The sequence below is a fragment of the Limulus polyphemus genome, unplaced genomic scaffold (assembly GCF_000517525.1).
Source record: "Limulus polyphemus unplaced genomic scaffold, Limulus_polyphemus-2.1.2 Scaffold4021, whole genome shotgun sequence".
Taxonomy (NCBI): domain Eukaryota; kingdom Metazoa; phylum Arthropoda; class Merostomata; order Xiphosura; family Limulidae; genus Limulus; species Limulus polyphemus.
This window is the reverse complement of record NW_013669631.1, coordinates 52,287-71,429: the sequence shown is the minus strand read 5'-3', so window position 1 is coordinate 71,429 and position 19,143 is coordinate 52,287. Positions and strand designations below refer to the sequence as shown.

The window sequence follows — 19,143 nt, the reverse complement described above, 5'->3', positions numbered from 1 at the left end:
TAGTTGTTTAGTTTATTAATAAGTAATTAAATTTAAGTTAAAACCAAAACGTAAGACTGTCTATACACACACACACACACACACACACACACACACACACACACATTGATAAAATAAATTATTCGTTCTTATGCTTAGTCTCACAATTCAGATTAATATGAAAAATATAATTTGAGTGGCATTTGTTCATTTACTTCTTCCCCGTCCTTGGTGTATTTGTAATCAGTTGGATCTCAATTAACACTGATATTTGTCCTTGCATATTCATGTACAGGATGGGTTAAAACAGTTTGACCAATATGAATGTTATATATATATATATATATATAAAGTTATGATAGATATAATTTATCATTATTTATTTGTCTGTAATTTGAACATTAGCCATTAACATTATGTCATTTTCTGGAGATCTGTACAATTATTATCACTCCATAGGATATTTATTAAGTGGAGGGGGTGTCAAACAACCACCCTAATATTCTAAAAAGTGTTATGTTTGTTTTATTTATTTATGTGATACTTAGTATACTTAATTTTGCACTGGTCTAAAATACTCGTACTCTACCCTCATTGGTAGTTGATGCTTTATTTTAAAACTTCCACTAAATGTTTGTATTTGTAATTATTTATCAGATGATTTACTTCAACATACATAATCTACTTTTAATAGTTTAGTTTCCTATTTTCAGTAATGTAATTCAACTATACAATGGAACTGTATTCACTTTAAAGCAGTGGTACTTCTATCTTGTTTAAATTAAAAAATACTGCTCCAATATTAGTGTTACTTCGTAGTGAACCTTATTTATTTATTTTTTGTAGGGTACGCTAGATAGAAAAAAGAAGAATTTTTCATTTTCTCGTAAGTTCCCTTTCATGAAGAGCAAAGAGAACAGCACAGAAGATGGTAGTGATGGGGAAAGTAAGTTAAACATTTGTTCATATGACATTTTGCTTACTGAATTACATTACAGTAAATGGTTGAAATTACCATCATCTAATATATTCTACTTTATGTTTTGCCTAACAATTTTTTCAGAACATGTTTTCAAAATTCATGAGATTAAAACTGTTAGACATAAAATAATCTATTCACCAAAAGGATACAAATAATAGTTCCCTCATGCACACGTGTACAAAGCATTACGTACTCTTGGTTATTATATTTTTACAGCATTATTGAACAAATGAGATTGATTATAAGAAAGTAGCTAGTAGATTTAGACAATTAAGCATTGAAACAAAAAAATGGTTAGTTAAAATTGAGCAGTTTCTTCAAAAATATCAATATATATTTATATACACATTTGAAGGGAAAGAGTGAATGACTACACAAACATCTCACTTGTATTGCACAATATGTTTCATTTTATAGGGATTCACTGAGATCATATCTGTCAGTACAAAAATATACAGCCAAGTTAGATGCATTTACACCAGTGTTTCTCAAATGGGGGTAGGAATCCCCCTTGAGGGTTGTAAGCAAGTTTCTAGGGGGGTCGTGAGCTGTCTGCATTAAGTCAACATTTCATTTAAATAAATAAAATTGCTATATTTTTTCATCCTTGTAGAGATAATGGGGGAGGGGGCTTGCGATAACCGAAGCCTGGAAACAGGAGTCATCTAGTAACTCCATCTGAGAAACACTGGTTTACAACCAATCATTGATTTAAGTTTTATTACTTATTTATGGATCCTTCATAATGAACTTTCATGCTGATTCTTTGTATGTGTTCAGAAAGTTGTTATTCTCATTGATCTTAAATATTTGTCATAGGTATACAGGTAGATGATCTCTGGTCAGAAAAAATAAATCAGGATACATAAAGTTATGTAACCTAGAATTAATCCCAGGATATATTTATATACCTTAAAACAAAGGTGTTATCAGTTAAATTGTAGAAATTGTAGAGACACTGATCAAGCTGAAAGTGGAACTCTGATTAGAATGAATGTTTTTTTTTTTAAGACCTAAAATTATTTTTAATATTATATATATTAGTTACTTTGTTTTGTTTCAAATAAAAATTACACTATAAACAATGATAGTGGTGGGAAAAATAAGATATCTGCTTATTTTTGTAGTATTAAAGCAAAGTTGAAAGTATAGAAGAGGGTAGTGATGAGGAAAGTAAGCTTATTGCTTGGTTTTGTAGCTTAAAGTCAACAGTTTTTTAGTTAAAGTAAATATGATAATAGGGAAGATGTTAGTGATGGGGAAGGTAATTTAGCTGCTTGTTTTATAGTTAAAGTAAATGTGATTATAGAGAAGACAATAGTGACAAGGAAGATAATTAATACAGAAGGGTAAAAAGTGTCAAAGAAGTTAAATATTTATCCTGTAATTGGAAGTAAATATTATAAAATATCATTGTGTTGTAAGGTAAAAAAACACTTGAATTTACAAGTTGTTGGAGCCATGTATGAACATGTGAAAATGTATAAAAGTATTTACTTTAAAATATAAAAATAACTATGAAAACAGTTAAGTGAACTAATATTTTGCATGTAATTATAACCTTTGTTTTTAGTTTTCTTTGTTGCAGTCTATTATCAATTAGATTTCTTGTTCTTATTTACATGCAGGAAAAAAGTACCCTATAAAAAGATCAGTTTGTAATATAATATAAAAACTTTTAAAAAAGGTGTGTTTTTACATTGTTTATGTCTTAAGTTAATGAAGTGTCTGTATTTTCAAGTGTTTTGTTTGGTTTTATTGAGTTGATTATTTCTTTTTTCTTGCAACAGATCCAGTTGGTATAGCAAATACCAGTGACAGTGAAGCTGGTAGCATACGTAGGTTCCCTTGTTTGATTTTTTAATATCTTTCAAGCTTAATCTTTAGAAATCATAACTATGGTATAAGATTTTATTGGATGTGATTAATCAGTAAATGCAGTGTATTTATAAGAAAAACACTTATTGTTTTGGGGTTCTTCAGTAAAGAGTTTGATTGTTTAATACATGTAAACTTTGATTTATGTGACTTGGGAGAGATGTCATTATATAAGTTTGAATTAATATTATACTAATTAATTGTTTGGAATTGTAAAGGTACGCTTGTCTTTTTAATCAATATCACTGTGTGATATTGTAGGAACTTACTAATAAGTTACTGAATCTTAAGTGTTAAGTTACATAGGAAAAATAAATGAATTAATTATGCTTGATAATCATGCTAATTCTGTAGAAGTTAAACAAACTAATTTTAATTTGACAAACAAGTTATTAAAAACTGCACCTTTTTAATTTTATTGAATGTATAAAAAATGTTATAAAAGAAGGACTTAAATCAAATAAAAAAAAATTCACTCTGTGATTACAGGTTTTGTTTTCATGGTTGTATTTTTTAGTACAGTTTTAAGTCATTTTTAACACATTGAGAAAGGTTTTACAATTGTATTTCATTTTGATTTGTAACAAATAAGATGAAGTTTTTCCTTCTTATAAGGTGGACAGGAAGAACCAATACTTTCATATGAAGCTGTTGCTCCACAAGAAGGTAAATCAGTCTGATGCTTTTTAAAATAAGTAATGATTTTTTTCTTGCCATGTCTGACTCCATATTGGAAAAGAATATTTACTGTAATTCTGAATTTACTACATGTATATTCATGAAATTTGTCAAGCTTTTAGTAAACTTTAAGTCTGAAACTTAGATTCATCATGAATACTCTGCCTAAACAACTTATCAAAAAATTAACTTTAAGTCTGTTATATATATATATATATATATATATACACACACACACACACACACACAAAAACAGAATTTTTAAAAATGTATTACTTCTAAAGATTTGTCTGTGACTTTACAAAGCCTTTACTGAGTCAATCTGAGTGAAAGGTGATTTTCATGCTAAGAATAATAATACTTCTCTTCATTCTACAATTTTCATACTTAACTTGCACAGCCTGTAGAACCTTCTAAATGAATATCAAAAGAGTTTTTTCAGTAACACTTTTTATTGTTTTACAGCTCTACTTAGACTATCTCAGAGTATGCTTTATGTAAACAAACATTTGAGTTACAATCACACCATGCTATGTGCACGTGGTTGCCTAAACATTACAAGAACGTTTTTAATAAATCTTTCTTATCTAACCTATTAAGATGATAATTTGACATTTTAGTTACTTTTACAACAATAAATAAGTAATGTGCATGAAAACAAATTTAAGACTCATGTCTGGACTCGGACTTTTTGCTGTTGATGACTGGACACATTAAACTTACTTTTTTGTCAAGATGTTCTTTGTCCACAATATAATTCATGTTTATTTTAATTATATGTTTTAGAACAAAAAATATATTGGACACTACAGTAGAATGTCCTAAGACTACGAAATTAACTGGCTTTCTAACTAAGCTATACATAAATTTAAAAAAATCTGTTAACTGCTCCAAATTTGAATACCACAATCACAAACAACGAAACTGGGGCCAAGTATCTACTTATGAGTGATGAAATGAAATAACCTATATAGAGAACGTTGTAAAGAAAAAAGCTGCTCTCTTTTCATTGGTTGTAAATAATCCAATAGCAATGTCAGAGAGAACTATTGATATTTTTTGAAAATCAGAATGGTACAGTGGGTTTGACATTTTTTTTTCTATCTCTCAATCAAGCAAGAAGATTGGAGGTTCTAAGTTTATATTCTGGGTTGGTAATATATATATATATATACTGATATCCATATAAGGATAGAAAGAAATTCTAAAATGGATAATTTGGAGTGCAAGGGCCTCATATGACAGACAAGTTATGATTGAGAATTTATTCAAATACTTCCTTTTGAAATAAGAAATTAGAACTCAGATAATATTAAAATTTAAAATATAAACTATGCCAAGCCTATTGACTGCATTAACAATGAAGTTGTTCAACTAAATTTTGAATGTAACTGTATAAGGTCATGATGCACAATTTTTGACCTCACAGTGCATGTAGGGTTTGTTTGTTTTAAGCACAGAGCTGCACAATAGGCTATCTGAACTGTGCCTACTTCAGAGACTGAACCCTGAAGTTTAGCATATAAGCCTCCAAGCTTGCAAGGAGACAGTGGGAGGGCTATTTTGATAGTACATTATGGAGAATAAGATTAAAATACAAAAATTTGCAAGGACACATTTTGACATAAAGATTTCCAGTTAGAAAATGAAATGTAATTTCTGTTTTCCTTTTTATCCAACGTACAGAGCAACATGTTATATAATTGTGTAACTAGTGCTGTCACGCAGAACAGTGGTACAGAACTAATTTCTGTATCCAGCAACACAATGAAGCATTAGAGCTTTCTATATATCTTTGGAGAATCATATTTTTTCTGTGAGTGGAACTTTCCATGTAGAACCTTTCACTGTGATTAAACCACAATGCTAAATTACAAGCAGTATTCCCCTTTATTTACTTTGTTAATCTTTCTAATTATTATTAGACTAGTATTTTCTCTGAAGTTATTTACTAATTGTACGGTACATTGCATTTTAAATTTGGTGATATGCTTTAAAATTGCTTATTTGTAATAATCACTGTCTCAGCTTTTGGTTAAAGATGTTTTATAATTAGCTGCTGCCTTAATTTTATGGATATAAATTTCTAAAGTTAAAATAAATGGTTAAAAACATAGAAATACAGCTTTTAGATCTTTTCATTTTCTTCCCATAACTTGTTTACACCTTGAACATTTTGGCATCTAGATTGAAGTAAAGATTTATTGAATTAGTTTTAATATATCTATGTTTTCTTTCTTTTTTAGTTATGTATACAAGGCCAGTGATTATTCTTGGTCCAATAAAAGATAGAATTAATGATGATCTCATATCAGAACTACCGGATCAGTTTGGTAGCTGTATACCTCGTAAGTATTATTGTTTATTAAATAAGTACCTTAGATGTCTTGTTCTTTAAAACTGAAACTTTTTATACATTGTTCAAAATTTGTTTATTCTCTATCTTATATCTTGAAAGCATAATTCTTCAGCTTTATTTGTTAGTGTGTATTGTTCATTGTTAATTATGTACTTTGCAAGTATTTTTCAGTAATTGTGAATCAAGGAAGCTATTGTTTTCTAAGTTTGTCCTTCTGATATTTTTGTCGGTAGTTGTGTACCAAGGAAACTGTTGTTTTTTAGGTTCTTCCTTCTGATACTTTTGTCGGTAGTTGTGTACCACGGAAACTATTGTTTTCTAAGTCCTTCCTTCTGATATTTTTGTCAGTAGTTGTGAACTAAGGAAGTTATTGTTCTTTAGCTGTATGCATTGAAAACATGACACTTTTATTAACTCTCTCAACACAGGCTCGGTCAGTTTGACCAACCATGTTACCTCTTTGTACTCGATTAAAGTCTTTATAGATTTAATATTTCTAACTTTCAATATAGTGTGTAAAATTTGGCAGTCTTTCAGTTAATATTATAAGTCTTTCACATAAAAAAATATTTTTAGTGAGGTATTTTTAATAAAAAATAAAGATTTGTCCATGAATATATTGAGTATTTCTTTTGAATAGTCTGTGTGATAAGTTATTTTCATGTTAAAATTAAAAATACTTTTCCTCATCTGAAAAATCTTAAATTTCCTTTGTGTAATCCATAAAATCTCTTAAATGCATTTCAAACGGTTTTTTTTTTTCAGTAATTAAATTTTATTGTTTTATTGCCCTTTGAAATGAGTCTAACTACTATCTGTGCCATTATAAGTTGTAAATCACTCGGGTAATATGCAGCTCATGTTACGCTATCGAATTACATTACGCAGGAGCTGCTTTCATGCATGTTTCGTTAACGATTTTAATTGTATTATTATTATTACTTATTTTACCTACTCTAGTCTTAAATATCTTAAAAAGATCTGTATTTTTAGATTTTAGTTACTTTTATAATAATAAATAAAGAATAAATATGAAAAACTAGAAATAAAGTACTTACCCAATCTTCTTTTTGCTTGCTCTCAGATTTTCGAAGAGAGTTAACCCTAATTGTTTATAGTATAGATAGTAATGCACTTAATGATTTTTATTTAATTAAATAATGCATCATAGAATATATAGTAATAACAAGCAAAAAGTAGACAAATTCACTTACCTCTCAGAATTTTCTTGGCTTTCTGGCTATGTGACAAGAGCAGTTACAAATTCATCCAAGGTAGTCGCTAACTTTTCCATGGGAACGAATCTTGTACTATGAGTGAAATTGACGATATTCTGTTCAGAATATAGCATTATACGATACGTCATTTAATAGATGAAAACCTTGACTTTCTATTGGTTATAGGTAATATATAATGAAACATAAGAGAGAACTATCAACGAATTGTGAAAGAGAGGATGTGACAGGTGTGTGTGGCAGGAAGGGTCTGATTCGATAGCTCTGTAACCAAACAAAATTGAAGACTATAGAAATTATGGTTTGTTTGAGCAATAACAATTTTATAGAGAGTATTTTAAATTTAATTTCATACATTTTTGATGGGTGGTGGATAAAATAGGGATGATGACATGCTAAGAGAAAATGTGTCACGTGGGTCACACTAGTGGAAATTCAGGATTTTTAAAAATATTGCCTTGTAGAATTAAGAACTTAAATCTTGTATACTATTAAAATATGAATTATTTTATGCTATTCTAATTGGTATAACATAAACAAAAAGTAGTTTAATAAAATTTTGAATGTAAGACACTAAAACCTTGTGTCGTGCTCTGTAAACGGTACCTGGGGGTGATAGGGTTAATAAATGTTGATTTTAGAAATATTATTTTCCATTACTACACATTCAAAGTATTGTTTTCTAAGTTAATACTTTTGGTATACATATCTCCACATGCTGTGCAACTTCAAGTATTGTGCTTTAGTTGTGTGTCTTGGAAGTATTTATCTGTAAAATTAATACTTTTTATGTATTATTAACCGTGTACCATATAGTGCTTTACCTTAAATTCAGTTCTGTAGTTGTGTTCCTTGGAAGTGATGCTTTTCAAGTACATACTTTTTAAATATTGTCTGCTAAATGTGTATAATAATTCTGCCTGTTGAAAGTTCTAGAACCTGTGAGGTTCAAACTATTTTTCATCCCTTTTATTAATATCCCATTGTGCTTCTTGTATAAGCATATGTATATCTCAATAATACTGCTTAGTAGATGTATACCATAAAGTTGAAAATGGATTTGTTTAACCTAACAGCCCTTATGCGCACATGAGCCAAACAATCGGGTCAGTAGCTTCTAGGATTCAGGCATGAATTCCCTAATTTTGAACTACTGACTAAAGGGAAGGCAGCCAGCTAGCAGTGCTCACTGAAACAAGGCTTTGTCTGGCTCTTTGAACCAAATACTGGGTTGGTTGTTACCTTTATAATATGCCCACAGATGAAAGTGCAGAGCATATTCAGTGGCATCACATCTCAAACCTTGGACCTTTTGTTCCACAGACCAGTGCATTAACAACTAGGGCTACACCCAGCTGCATATAATATATAAATATCCTTTTCTTCCCAAATATTTGGTATCTTTAACTGTACACACTGGCATGTAATTATATCTATGTTACATAATTACTGTAAAGAAGGTTTTGTAGTAATGTGATTTTTAACTCCTACTTTTTTCTTTTTTACTATTTTTGTTACTTAATAGTAATGTGATTTCATATTTTTATTTGTATGATACCAAGGTGTAAGCTAACCTTATAAACAAGGATATATTTTTGTAGGTGTTAAATATGTTATTTTTGTGTAATTCCTAAACACTATTTGTTCTTAAAAAAGTTTTACAGCAAGATCAAACATATTTTTATGATAAACATAATAACGTTTATCATACAATGGTGATTCCAGACATAGTGTATTTTTTAGCTACACTTTTTGTTTTCTTAGTCAGACAACTTATATTTGAGACTGAATTAACCTTTAAGTTGTAAAACTTTCATCAAATTATTTTTATGTATAACCAGATTTCAGACAGTGACCATATCATAAATTTATTAACTAAAAATAAATGAATGGAAAATAAAATTAATCTTATAGTTTATTGATTTGACAGTATATTTGCAAGTGTTACCAGATATAAAAAAATAGTTAAAATTTGATATTTTTAGAATCTCAGTATAATAGATTAGTTATGAAGCTTATTAAATAAGCTTTGACTGATTGGTTCAAAATTTTAAGTTTGCCACCACCCTGGAGATTTACTTTTGGAGTCATCATATGAGAATGTCAAGCTTAGCATTTATGTTTTATAGTGCTCTTAAAATGTTTTATCATCAAAAGTAAAATAAGAATAATTTCTAAAATCATGAGTAAAGTATTCATTAATTATTCTGGAGCAACCAAAGAACTCTAATCCGTTACCAACTAGCATAAGGTTTTTAGAATTAGAGAATTAGGTTTGTCTTTCAGAGAGTTAAATTATTTTCCCATTTCAGTATGTAAGATAAGTTTTTGAAATGCTTTTTAGATACCACTCGACTAAGACGAGACTACGAAGTTGATGGTCGAGACTATCATTTTGTGTCTTCTAGAGAGCAGATGGAGAAAGACATCCAGAACCACTTGTTCATCGAAGCTGGTCAGTACAATGACAACTTATATGGGACAAGTGTTGCCTCGGTTAAGGAGGTTGCAGAAAAGGTGAGAATGTTTACAGAGTTTAAGATACTCTGGGGGCTGAAAATAAAGAGCTAGAACACTTAAATAATTATTTCAAAATATATTTTTCACAAATATAAGTAGTAAGTAGCAACTTTTTTTTTTCATGAAATAATGATTGTTTGTTTCCACCAGAAGTTTTTCTATACATACAGATTATATTCAGTCTGGTAATTTTTCTTAATTACCTCGTATTTACTATCTTACAAAGCTACCATATGGGAAATAGTTAAAGTCCATTTCTTAATATTGAAAATGGCTTAGACAAACAACATGTGTAGTCATGTTGAAATTGTTAATTCACTATTAAATATAAAATGGTACTTTAACCTATAGAATATTTGTTGTAATGGGGTAGAACAATTCTGAAAGCAGGAAAATATTTTTAATTGAACAATTAGTTTATAATGGTTATTATTCTTTGGTTGTTTTTTTTTCTGGTTGTAATGTCTCAAAATATTTCAGTTATTTTTTTTTAGTTTTAAGAACAATTAAAACCACAAACTCTTACTTATTGAACTATGCTAATATTTTTGCATTAGTATTAAATCCTAAAACTACATACAAGTTATACCACTTAAGAAAGTCTTAGTTCTCTGGTGTTATAACTGGATGTGTTGGTTGTTTAAAATATGTATGAAACCTTAAATAAAATGTGTACTAAATACATTATGCTCTACAGAATAGTGTCATTTTCATTCTTTTATTACTAGTATGAAAATAAAGGAAATATACAATCATAATAATTATACAGTGGTAGGTATTTTTTTAATGATAAAAAATTGTTGCTTCTTTGGAAGAAGATAATTTGATGTAAGGTTATTACTAGTTGTCATTTCACCTGTCACATGGGAAAGTCTGTATTAACTATTTATATTTATGGGAAACTTAATAAAAACTCAGTCCATGGACAGGCATCTCAATGCTGGTAATTCTAATGTTTGGGAAGTCTTTAATTGTGTTGGTGATCATGTATAACCAGGATTCTAATATGTCATCTTTTTTTTTTCTTCTATAAAACTGTTTCAGAATAAACATTGCATTTTAGATGTCAGTGGTAATGCTATTAAACGACTACAGGTGGCAGGACTGCACCCCATTGCCATCTTCATTAAACCTAAATCAGTAGAATCTATAATGTGAGTATATGATTACCCTTAACTTTTGTGCATTTTCATCTGAATGATAAATTATTCAAGAATTATCTATTAAAAGAACTTGAGTTTTTAAATATATAGACGTAATTTATTTTCAAAAAGTAATTCATAGAAAGCTTTTCTTGAACAAAGGTTTGTTAAAAGAATTTCTTTACAATTACTATGAAAATTTGTTTCACAAAAATAATAATTATTTATATATTTGTAACTGATTTTATGAATATCAAAACAGATATTACAATAAAGTCAGATGTCTAGCAAGTGTTACATTTATCATAAATAGAGGTTCTAAACATGCCTAAAAATAAATATTGAATTTTGCATTTTTTAAATTTATAAGTTACTTTATTGAATTTATATTCATTAATCATAATATTCCTTCCTTTGAAGTACAAGGTAATTGTCAAGTTAATTTTAATAGTTGAAAATTGTATTAATATGTGTGTAGACAGTAGTCTATGTTATTTTTTAAACAAATTATATGTTAACTCTATTTATATGGGCTTGATCCAAATGACCAACCTTGTAAACAGTAACCATGAAAGTATACATACTATAACTCTAAATTTACTAAGTGTATCTTCTCAAAATTTGGCAAGCTTTCAGTAAAGAAGTAATAAAGAAGAAAATCAGATTTTTTTAATAAAGAATTTTTGTTTCTGAATTTATGAAGCCTTTACTGAGTCCGTCTAAATGCAAGGTGATTTTCATGTTAAGAATAAAAACTAAAAGTTGGATAATATAATGTGGGCAATTTGGAGTGAAGAAGTGTCACATAATACAGAGAAAAAGTAAGAAATTAAAAAAAAACTTGTGTAATATTAAAACTTGAATTATAACCCACGTCTTGAAGCCAGGTTTTTTTTCGTATATTGATAATAAAGTTAATTAAATTTGAAATGTAGTTCTTTAAAAAGCTGTGAAATGTGTGCTTTGAATCAACCTGCATACGTAGGGTTAAAAGAAATCTCACAAGAGTGGCATCATTCTTTGTAGTAAAGAAAACTATATTGAAAAATTAAATTGGTTCAAGTTGTAAATAGTTCTATAAGTTTGTTGCTACGTGTAGTATTTTAACCCCTTCCATGGTTTGCTCAGAATAACTTGTTTGTCCTCCATGTTTCAAAAATATCTGCCCAAGTTAATTTGGGCAAACCATTTCTTGCTATATTTTAAATTATTTACCCAAATTTATTGGCATATTGTTATGTATTACAATAAGCAAAATAAAAAAACTGCTTTTTTTTATAGTTCATTTCCAAAAAAAAACACCTGATGCAGAAGGAGATAGTATTGTTTTGTCTTTTTTTTTCTGCACTTTATGAACAATATCAACATTTACCAGGAAAAACTTGTATATTTTGAAATTTCTCTATGGTTTGTGTTAAAATCATTATGAAAAAATATTCTGTATTTTTCAGCACAGTTTTATATATTTGTGAAACTGTGAAATAAGGGTTTGAACAATTTAAAAGAAAATTTAAATTATTTAATAAAACAATTTCCCAATTGTCATCTTTCAGGGAAATGAACAAAAGGATTACTGAAGAACAAGCTAGGAAAACCTATGATAGGGCTATCAAACTTGAACAAGAATTTGCTGAATATTTTACAGGTAGGATATTTTCATATGTACTACTTTGTGTGTATCAATCATAAACAATTAACCTTATTACTATCAGTTTACGAGCCTTCTATCCATAAAAAGTGTCACATTTAAGGCTCAATATACCATAAGTTAATTTGAATAATATAAAACATGAAAATTCAAAGATGCTAAAAGAAAGCAAGAATTGAGTATGTTGATATATGAGAGTATAAACTTCAGAAAATTATAATTAATAATGAAACCTGATATAAGTATATAACTAACTTGTATTTTGACAAGACAAAAAAAAATGCAAGCTATAAAAATAAAAGGTACAATTTTTTTTATTTTTTTTTGAATGACTGTGTGATAGCACCTAAATAGTACTGGGGATATCCCATCTCTTCTGTTGTTCACCAAGGCACTTGAATCCAACTATGCATTCACTGTTCATTCAAAATGATTATGGTACTCCCCACCTATAATCTTCATGGTGAAAACAAAACTCCACCCATTTATAAATTTTTAAGCACCATATTACCCTATAAAACATAGCTACAGATAATAAAAATGTCTCAGTTTTCTTACTGGCTGTATTTATACACCAGTTTTTGATAAAACGTACTTTATAAGTAAACTTTGAATATGTTTACACAGATTTAATGCTTAAAACATGTCACTAAAGATAAATATTTTTTACTTTACCAGTTATTTAATAAAACTGGAATTGTATACTGGTGATATGAAATATATAATTATTTAAATGTGGCTTTCCTTTTATTTGTCTTTATATGAGAAACAGGTTTTTGTCACTATTAGTCTTATGACTGAAAATTTATTGAAGTACAATATAGAATAAGACTGATTTTTCTCTTTTAGCTATTGTTCAAGGAGATACCACTGAAGAGATCTATGCAAAGGTAAAACAGGTCATCAAAGAGCAAGCTGGCCCAACCATTTGGATAGCAGCTATGGAGAAACTTTGAGCCCACCCAACCCTCTGGTGGAGTGTGTTTTCTTCCAGTACAGTATGTGTTTACAGGAATTGAATGGACATCTTTTGTTGTCATTTTTAACCCCACAATGCCTTTAGTTTTGGCCTGACTTCTTGAGAATTTTTGTTATATTTGTGTCATGATCCAAGGCAGCTGGAGGTCTTAAGTATATACTGCCTAGTTTCTCTTTGTTTGAGGAAAAATAAAACTATTGTTTCATAATAGAACCTCATTTGTAGGTGCTATGGGCAGCAGATATTAGCGGATTGAAAGATCATGTCAATGTTGTGGAGCAACCAAAGTTACATTTGTATATATCTTCTTTTGTGTGCTGTTATCTTGAAAGCTTGTATGTAAAGGATGTGATATTTTTAGGGAGTGGTTCTAATGTGGCATAAAACTTTCACACACACACACCAATTGTCCTATGTGCTTTCTCAACTAGGAAAACAATGATTTAATCATCAGAATTCTTTACTGTAAATGATCATTGTTTCAGCTACAAATGCCTCAGGAAAGAATGTAGTCATAAGACAAGATAAGTGGAAGGATTAATGGGTACCTTTTCAGCTAGTAAAGTTAGTGCATCTATGTTGGTTTGTCAGGATATATTTTTCCCTATAAATATTGTTTTTTTGTCAACCCCCAAACATAACGATGTCTGACTGAAAATAAAGCTATAGAACCAATGTAGCAGTAAAGGATTATAGTTTTATGGAGTGCAAGAAATATGTAAGATCAAACATTTAATTTTAAAACGACAAAAAAAAAGGTTGCCAAACAATTAGATGTTCTTCCTATTATCCTCTTCTCAAAGTAGCCTTGCTACAAGTTTCTGTGGCAAGATGTGATATCATGCCATGACCAGAAGTATTATTTAAAATAACATTCTGCTACCCACTTTCTCCATCATCATCAGCTAACTATATGTAATAAGATATAAATATTACCTTGTCCTGTTCAAAATTTTTGTAATTTGAATTTGTGCTGCACTTCTTGATAAAGCTAGATCTTTTTACGTATTTTTATCAAACCAATTATTCAAGATTTGTGTACTACACAATACACAAGTGTACTATTGAATGAGTCAAAACTGTTTATGTACATATATATATATATACTCTGGTGTTTACTGTAAATTTGTAGTTGTATGTTGACATTAAAGGTACACGCAGAAATTCTTGGTTACTTTCAAACTTATTGGTATTAAGATACTGCTTCTTTTGAAACAGTTCTTACATCTATAAACCATTATTTGAAAAGTGCCATACCAATTATTACCAAATCTGGTATCAACCCTTAGGGCCCACTAAGGTGTGACATGGGGTTAGCCTTTAAAATGCAGCTCACCTCATCCTCACATATTAAACACCCAAATGTCAGATAGTAACTATAGCGTATGGTTAATCATACTGTTGATGTGAATGTGCCTTGTAGTCACTATGAGAAAAACCTATACACTGGTTGGTGAAGTGAAGAAATAGTGTCATTGTCCACTACTCAGTTCACATGAACAGTATGGTTGATACTTTTCACTGTGATATAGTTCCAGCTTATCTCTTTTTAGTTAACTTGTGTTCAGGGTTACAGATGAGGATAGGTATTCTCTGAAACTAATATAACACATATTGATCAAATTGTAGATTGAACTGGACCTCCCTTGGACTTGATATAATAAACTTAGTATTCTGAAAATTGTTTCTCTCTCTCTCTCCTGTCATTGTACAAAGCCACAACTTAACTTGAAGGCATAAAAGTTATTTATTTTATTTGTTTATTATGTTTTTTGTATAAACATGAAAACAAGAGTGAACCAATGATGCACACTAGAGTTTAAAAACAATACAACTCAGTATGAAGAAGTATAGTGTTTTTGAAATGTAGTATGCACCTTTTAATTCTCTTCAGATAAGTCTTGATGATGCCAGAAGTTCAGAAATCAAACCAAAGTTTTCACACCTCTACAAGTAAAAATACCAAGTTACTTTACACAGTATTTCTCATTTAAACCAACCACACATTCCACTTGCTAGCATTTAATTGAATTTAGCCTGATCTGTTCAATCTTTTCAGTTTGTGTCAGATGTAGTGACTAATCTGAGTATCAATGAATGAAAATACCTCCATATTTAGGAAACTAGAATTTATTGAACTTTACCATTCATCACAGTTTGGATTATTGCTTTGGTTTACAAGAGACAGAATAAAGGGAAAAAAACAATATTCTGAACATAGCCATTGAGAATCTGATATTTACCAAATTATTGTAGTCTGTGCAATTTAAATATGGTAATGAATTAGTTATTAGTATAGGAAGTGAAATCGGTGACACTTCTATACACATACGAAGGATGTTCCTCGTGTGCAATTTGTAATCAGTTACTAGTAAAAAAAGATACACAACTGATTTGATGGTTTAAGAAATGTATTAAGCAGACAGGCTAAATTAAAAATTATTACTTTCTATTCTGTTGAATGATAAAAAATATACTTTGGCTAATATTGTGGGGGGGGGGGTACAAAACAAAACTTGTCATTTGGATATATCTATCATTATTGACCAATCATACAAAACAAAGTGAAACTTAACAATAACTGACAAAGCTACCAGATAAATTCTCATGACCTAGTGGTAAACAAACTAATACTTCGTTTGTAGCATAATGGATTTTGTTAGTATAACGTGTCTACTTTGACATTTAAAAGAAAACTGACACTCTTATTGAGCTGAAGAACAGTTGAAGAAAGATTTTTCACTTTTTACACAAAACTTCAGTATACATTTGAAAAATGAGATTCTTAGATTTAATCTTAACCTTTATAAGTATTATAGTAAAAAAAAACAATCTTTGTACATAGGGGCATTTTCTATAATTACTAGAATTAAAAAACTACCTTTGGTACAGTCTGCTTCCATAAGCACATTACTTACGTTTTTTAAGATACAGGTACAAATGAATTAACCGGCAATTCTTTATATCCTACTAACTAACAAAACTAACTTATAAAGCAAAACTTATAATAGTAAAGGTTCTGTGCATACTGTAAAAAACTAACACTTTTCTTTTAAAGGGGAACTAGAGAATTAACAACTGCAACTAAGAATGTTAAGACCTCAAAAGAGGGCTTACAAAATAGTTTAGTAAAATTCCACAATTAAATATTGATGTTTTCCTTTATATAATAGTGGATTCTAGAAGCTACCATCTTCCCTTCAGTCTTTCTGCTGTGATATACAAGTATACAGAAAGATATGTGCATGTAATTAGCTTAATGGAACACACCTTTATGCCTGTGCATTTTACAATGTGTTGCGGAATCCCATGATTAAACAGTTTAAACCCACGGAAAAATATGCAGAACAATTTAAAAGTTCTATATTACTATATCTATTGTCAGTAAAATCATAAAATATAGAAAAGTAATTTATCCATAAAGTACAAATAATTTTTACAATTCTGTAATAAATAAAACATTAAAGCACAGTATTTTTGCTTACTAAATAGTACTTGAAAAAGAAGCTTGCCATTATAAATTATACAGGCAATTTACCGTTTCATTCTTATTTCATATTTAGCCTCTTATTCAGCTGTTTATTTTAATTTGCTTTTACTGTCATTTGATAAATGCACACTACACTGATCAAATTTCAAATAGACAAAAGTGGACCTTAAAAATTTTTATCCTGTTTCTCTATATAAATTACCTAAGCATGGCCATCAAGCAAACATTGTGTAGAGTAGCAGAGATCATTAGGGTTCTTCAGTTTAGGTTTTATTTATCTAATTGCTTTTTAAACACATTAAAAGGAAGCTATTAAATAGTCCAATCCAAATGTTTTTTTATTGTTGCTTGAATGGGCCTTTTTATTGATGATGCACAAAAAAAAAACATCACAAAAATTAGACATCACTACGTGATATAAGGAATGTACTTAATTACTGTTCATTACAGCTTTAAAAAGGCTGGAAACCTGCAAGAAATGAACACCAGAAACAAAACCTTAATCACGTGATTAGTTTTCAGGAAGAAATTGCTGAAATGTATGAAACACTACCAGTAGTTGGGAGAAAATAAAAAAAAATGTTCCTTTCATACTCAAGTTAGAAAAAAAATTAAATCCTTGTTATTAAAATTGAGGAAGCTTATAGATTCCCAGGTTCCCATACAATTGTGTTATTTGTGGACTTGGACTGCCTATACCTTTGACTTTCATACAGTCCCCCATTAGTTCACATCCAAACACCTGCTAAGAAGCATAGCCAAGAGTAAGGCATACAGTTGTACTACCAACAAGCACAATAAACAAGGTGTTATTACACTTATGTCTCCACCCCTCCATCAGATCCAAAGAAAAAAATGGAAATAAAGAAATGGCTACATAATCTTGGAAGAGGACAGACCATGAAAACATTTCTCCTTTTGGTAAAAAGAACTGTTCTGTGAGAAACATTTCACCCCTACTTGTTTCAAGGTAGATTTATGGGCTAAGTTTATGAATATAAAACCAACTATTTTTTTATAGAAGGGGCATTACCAATGCTTTTTAAGCATTGCCCCTCTTCCACTAAACTAAGAGAGAAAAATGACTAGACCAGTAGAAAGAAATAGCTATTTTAGACTTACTATAAAATAGTTTGAAATACAAGTATAAAAACTGCTGTACAACACCACTTTTAAACTCGTTTGCAAAGGAATTGGTAAATAGGCTAACATTTTTAAGTCACAAACTGGAGCATAATAAAATGTTACCCATGGAACACACGGTAAATTGTCCTATATTTTATCGCATTTTAGAGTTGTGTTATTCCTTAAAGAAGTCATAACAATTTCATATGCATAAGATACAAAAACAGTTCCCCTTTAAGTGTAAGAATCATTAAAATATTACTAGTTAATTATAAACAATACAAACAAAAAATATGCTACTATTGTATGTAGCTTTAACAAGGTAAATATTGCAAATCACAAAAATAAAACCTAAACTACTTGTAAAGAGTAATCTTATTTAACATTCTGAATATTATTTCAAACATTAGAAAACTAAATTAAAAGGCTCAGTAAGCAAATGGTTATTATAAAAAGATGAGAGGTTATACAACAAGCATTCCCTGCTAGTAGTTTCTCCACATAGACTTCAGCCACATGTTTATTGGGATTTCCTTGAGCTCCATCAAACCATATTCTCATGCAAAGTTCGTTATCGGGAACGACCACCCAGGAGTGGTCCCATACCTGTCACAGAAAAATAGCAGACTTCACTTAAAGTGTGTTTAACAAGATAGTACATGAATAGTTGTGGTTTAAAAGATGTCAAAAAGTTTAAATCAGAAAACACACACACACACAGAAAGTACTCGTCAATTTTAGACTTTCAAGAATTTTATAACTCACTTTTTTTTTAAAATTAAATTCCTTTACCATAATTCGTAGTCTTATATAATACTAGACAACCTTGGGTCACCCACTATTCAAAGGTTATGAATAATTCAAGCTAATTTCAATATTGCACCGAAATGAAGGTTTATTTTGAGATAATTTAATTCAATATTTCAATCCATTCATGTTATTCATAATTCAAGAAAAGATATTTGATTGTTGATCGGGAGTAAAAGGAAAGACAATTTCATTTTTCAAAAAAAGTGAAGTCAGAATTTTCAGGTATTGTGATGAATTAGTTCATTATGTTGTGGTCTTTTCTCTTAAACCGCCTACAAATAAGAAACAGTAACACTTTATTTTTCCTTCGAATTACCT

The 19,143-nt window shown here is 29.5% G+C and overlaps 2 protein-coding genes across 6 annotated transcripts in view; one reads left to right on the top strand and one right to left on the bottom strand.

Annotated features, from left to right (window-relative positions):
- Positions 1-14,570, top strand: part of LOC106470466 (disks large 1 tumor suppressor protein-like) — a 30,925-nt gene extending 16,355 nt beyond the window's left edge. For both annotated transcript variants that reach the window (XM_022399076.1, XM_022399075.1), the window contains exons 5-12: positions 826-925; positions 2,752-2,799; positions 3,455-3,505; positions 5,764-5,865; positions 9,456-9,628; positions 10,676-10,785; positions 12,327-12,418; positions 13,271-14,570. In XM_022399076.1, coding sequence (XP_022254784.1) covers positions 826-925; positions 2,752-2,799; positions 3,455-3,505; positions 5,764-5,865; positions 9,456-9,628; positions 10,676-10,785; positions 12,327-12,418; positions 13,271-13,377 — 783 coding nt within the window. In that variant the 3' untranslated portion in view covers positions 13,378-14,570. The remainder of the gene's footprint in view (positions 1-825; positions 926-2,751; positions 2,800-3,454; positions 3,506-5,763; positions 5,866-9,455; positions 9,629-10,675; positions 10,786-12,326; positions 12,419-13,270) is intronic.
- A 944-nt stretch (positions 14,571-15,514) lies between these two features.
- LOC106470465 (folate receptor gamma-like) overlaps positions 15,515-19,143 on the bottom strand; it is a 16,139-nt gene continuing 12,510 nt past the window's right edge. For all 4 annotated transcript variants that reach the window (XM_022399074.1, XM_022399072.1, XM_022399073.1 and 1 more), the window contains exon 6: positions 15,515-18,621. In XM_022399074.1, coding sequence (XP_022254782.1) covers positions 18,430-18,621 — 192 coding nt within the window. In that variant the 3' untranslated portion in view covers positions 15,515-18,429. The remainder of the gene's footprint in view (positions 18,622-19,143) is intronic.